The sequence below is a fragment of the Zingiber officinale genome, chromosome 3B, assembly GCF_018446385.1.
Source record: "Zingiber officinale cultivar Zhangliang chromosome 3B, Zo_v1.1, whole genome shotgun sequence".
NCBI lineage: Eukaryota > Viridiplantae > Streptophyta > Magnoliopsida > Zingiberales > Zingiberaceae > Zingiber > Zingiber officinale.
In genome coordinates this window covers 4797962-4800751 of record NC_055991.1, presented here as the reverse complement: position 1 = coordinate 4800751, position 2790 = coordinate 4797962, and the positions used below count along the sequence as shown (strand labels likewise).

Here is a 2790-nt window from a genome sequence, read left to right as displayed (position 1 = left end):
CCTTATGTAGTGGATCATCCTCTAGTCCGTAATTTACGTACCAGAGGATCTGCTCTCCATTCATTCGGTCCAACAAGCCCTTTCGGACGGACCAATCATGTTCGGCCAATAAGTTTAGCCAAGTTTTAGTTTCTATGAGAAGAGCTTCGCGTCGAGAAAAGAGCTAGAGACTACGGTGTTTATAACATGTTGTCGATGTACTTTGAGGTCTTAATCTGGACTCTTTTCAATAATTCGAGAAATAAAAGAGAAAAAGGAGCAATGGTAATCTGTAATGTTAGCAATGATGTGTGATTGGTGTTGCTATTTTTAAAAATTAGTCCGTTCCAAGAATTGAATATTCGATGTCAACTAAAAATTAAAAAATGATGTGTGATTGGTTTTGAGTTGTCTCATAGCTAATTCCTCTAGCCGTCCGACTATAGGGAATTTGAAACATTTGTTAAATTTGCATTAATCATTTTTTCATAAAACAAAATAATGTTTTAACTTTTGAACAACTGTTCTTCGTGTCGTTCACTAATCTGAAAAGTTTAGGAAACAGATGGCCTTTTGCTTGCAGATTGCTTTTTTGCGAGAAGAATTTGATAGGTCACAACACAAAAAATTAAGTTTTGCTTTTCGTTTTAATTTTGTTTTCTTATTAAAAACTCTACGAGATTGCACTTAGAGCAGAGATTACACTTTGCCGACACTAATCATAATCCAGAACACATTTCCAACAAAACTAAATTGCACCACAAATAAGCTTCTTATAAATGTCGATTAGTCGTCTTCATTGTGGCTTCAAGTAGTAATTAAGCATGTCAGGGGAGGACATAACCATGCGCGCCGCCGCCGCCGCCTCTTCCTCGGTCGCTGCTAGCTGGTGATTCGCCGTCGTGACGAACGCACCGTTGTAGTAGTTCCCGAAGCAACCGGGAAGAGGAATGGAGCAGTCGACGACGCTGATGCCGGTGCATGCGGTTCCCGCCACGTTGAGCAGGATCTGCTCCAACGCCTCCAGCGCCTCTGTCAGCTCCGCGACCTGCGCCCGGAGGACGGCGTTGTCGGCCTCCATCGCCGCGCAGCGCTGCACGGTGACGCAGAGGACGGCCACAAGCTGCCTCTTGTCTCGCCGCAGCCAGCTCACCTCCGTCGTCAACTTCTCCAGCTGCATCTGCTTCCGCATCCGCGACCGCCGCGCCGACTCCCGGTTCGACTCCATTCTCTTCTGCCGTCTGTGCCTCACCATCAGCTCTTCCTCCGACGCTGCCTCCGGCGGCGCCGTCGCCATGTGATTGCTTCAAAGCTCGAAACTTTCTTCTAAGTGCAATGCAAAGATCAAATCTTTCTCATAAATGTAAAATAAAGATGGAAATGCTGCACTCGATGTCAAATGGAGTTCATGAGAAAACGTAAAACCAATAGAGAAACACGACGGAGAAGGATTGAACCAAGTTCATGAACCCCGAGAGAAGGATCTCATTCAGGAAAACAGATGACATGGACGAGAAACATCAAGAGGGGCGATCCTATCGCGAATGCGAGAGTGAAGAAGTCGAAAGATCGGATTTTGACACTACATTTCTCAGAAAAATTGGATTTTGATACTGGTGATGGCGATCGGAAATCCAGGCCAAAAGTTCAGAAGAGCGAGAATTGGAGGACCAGAGCACAGTTTCAGACAGGGAAAATAGGGGAAGAAGATGGAATAAAATTAGCTGCGATTTATATAAACAATGTTTGAGATATTACAGGATTGAGAAAATAGTCTGAAAAGTGCAACAAGTTGCAAAGGCGGGTCCCGCCGCCCAGCGGCCCCCTCACCCCTGCCCCACGAGTATGAGAGGGAGTAAATCACGGTGATGAAGGGCAACTTCTATGTCACCCCGCCCGTGGGGGCGTCTGAAAAGTGCAACAAGAAAGGTAAAGAGAGAGAGAGAGAGGGAGAAGCTCTTTAATTTGGAATCTACTGAGAAGGTTGTTGGGGGGAAGGTGATGAGACATGTGAAGAAGAAATGAGGTCTTTCACAAGAATCCAATTTCAGCTGGTGAACAGAGGTCAGAGAAAGAAAGCTTCCATCCCTGTTGCATTTGTATTGCCAATTCCTTTTATATATTTTTATTTAAAGAAAAAATGTAGAATAATATTGTGAGAACTTCATAAATAATCTTGCTCAGTGTGTGCCATAGATGTTTCTCATTTATAAATTTCTAATTCAACATTTTTTTTTTCTTATTTAATAAGTTTTAGGTTTTTGTTGTGGGAATAAGGATGTAGCTGAAGGCTCGTGAAGAGCATGAGGATGGGAGTGCATCCTGGGGCCCCTAATGCCCTTTTGTTTTGTCTTCCATCTTTTAGTTTTCTATGAAATGTAAAATGTTGTTTTATTGTTATTTTTTGTTTTTTTCCTCAGCTAGAAACTTAGTCCAATAAAAAAACATAATTCTATTCATGGCCTAGTATTATTCACCAATCCGTCCGTTTAAGTTTTTTTATCCTATTTTGTTGAGGTTGTTGTTTATTTAGTTATTGCAATTTTGTTTGTTTTCATTTGAAGGTAATTAAACTTCATTAGTGGCTATGATCAATTCTTCTAAATTCATATAGATCTAAAGAAATTTATATTCTTCATTGTATATTTAACCATTTCTTTTGGTTTCTTGATTCAATACATTATAATTTAGAGATAATTAATTACAAATTCACACTTATAAAAATTTTAGGAAGATGATATATCTCCAAAATCAATCAATCAAAAGAAGCCTTGACACTAGATTTTTTTTTTAGAAAAAAAAGAAAGAAAA

General features: G+C 40.7%; 1 protein-coding gene across 1 annotated transcript; it reads right to left on the bottom strand.

Annotated features, from left to right (window-relative positions):
• Positions 1-775: 775 nt before the first annotated feature.
• Positions 776-1276, bottom strand: LOC121967978 (bZIP transcription factor 11-like). The gene has a single exon (XM_042518507.1). The coding sequence runs from the start codon at positions 1274-1276 to the stop codon at positions 776-778; it is 501 nt and encodes a 166-aa protein (XP_042374441.1).
• Between the last annotated feature and the right edge of the window lie 1514 nt (positions 1277-2790).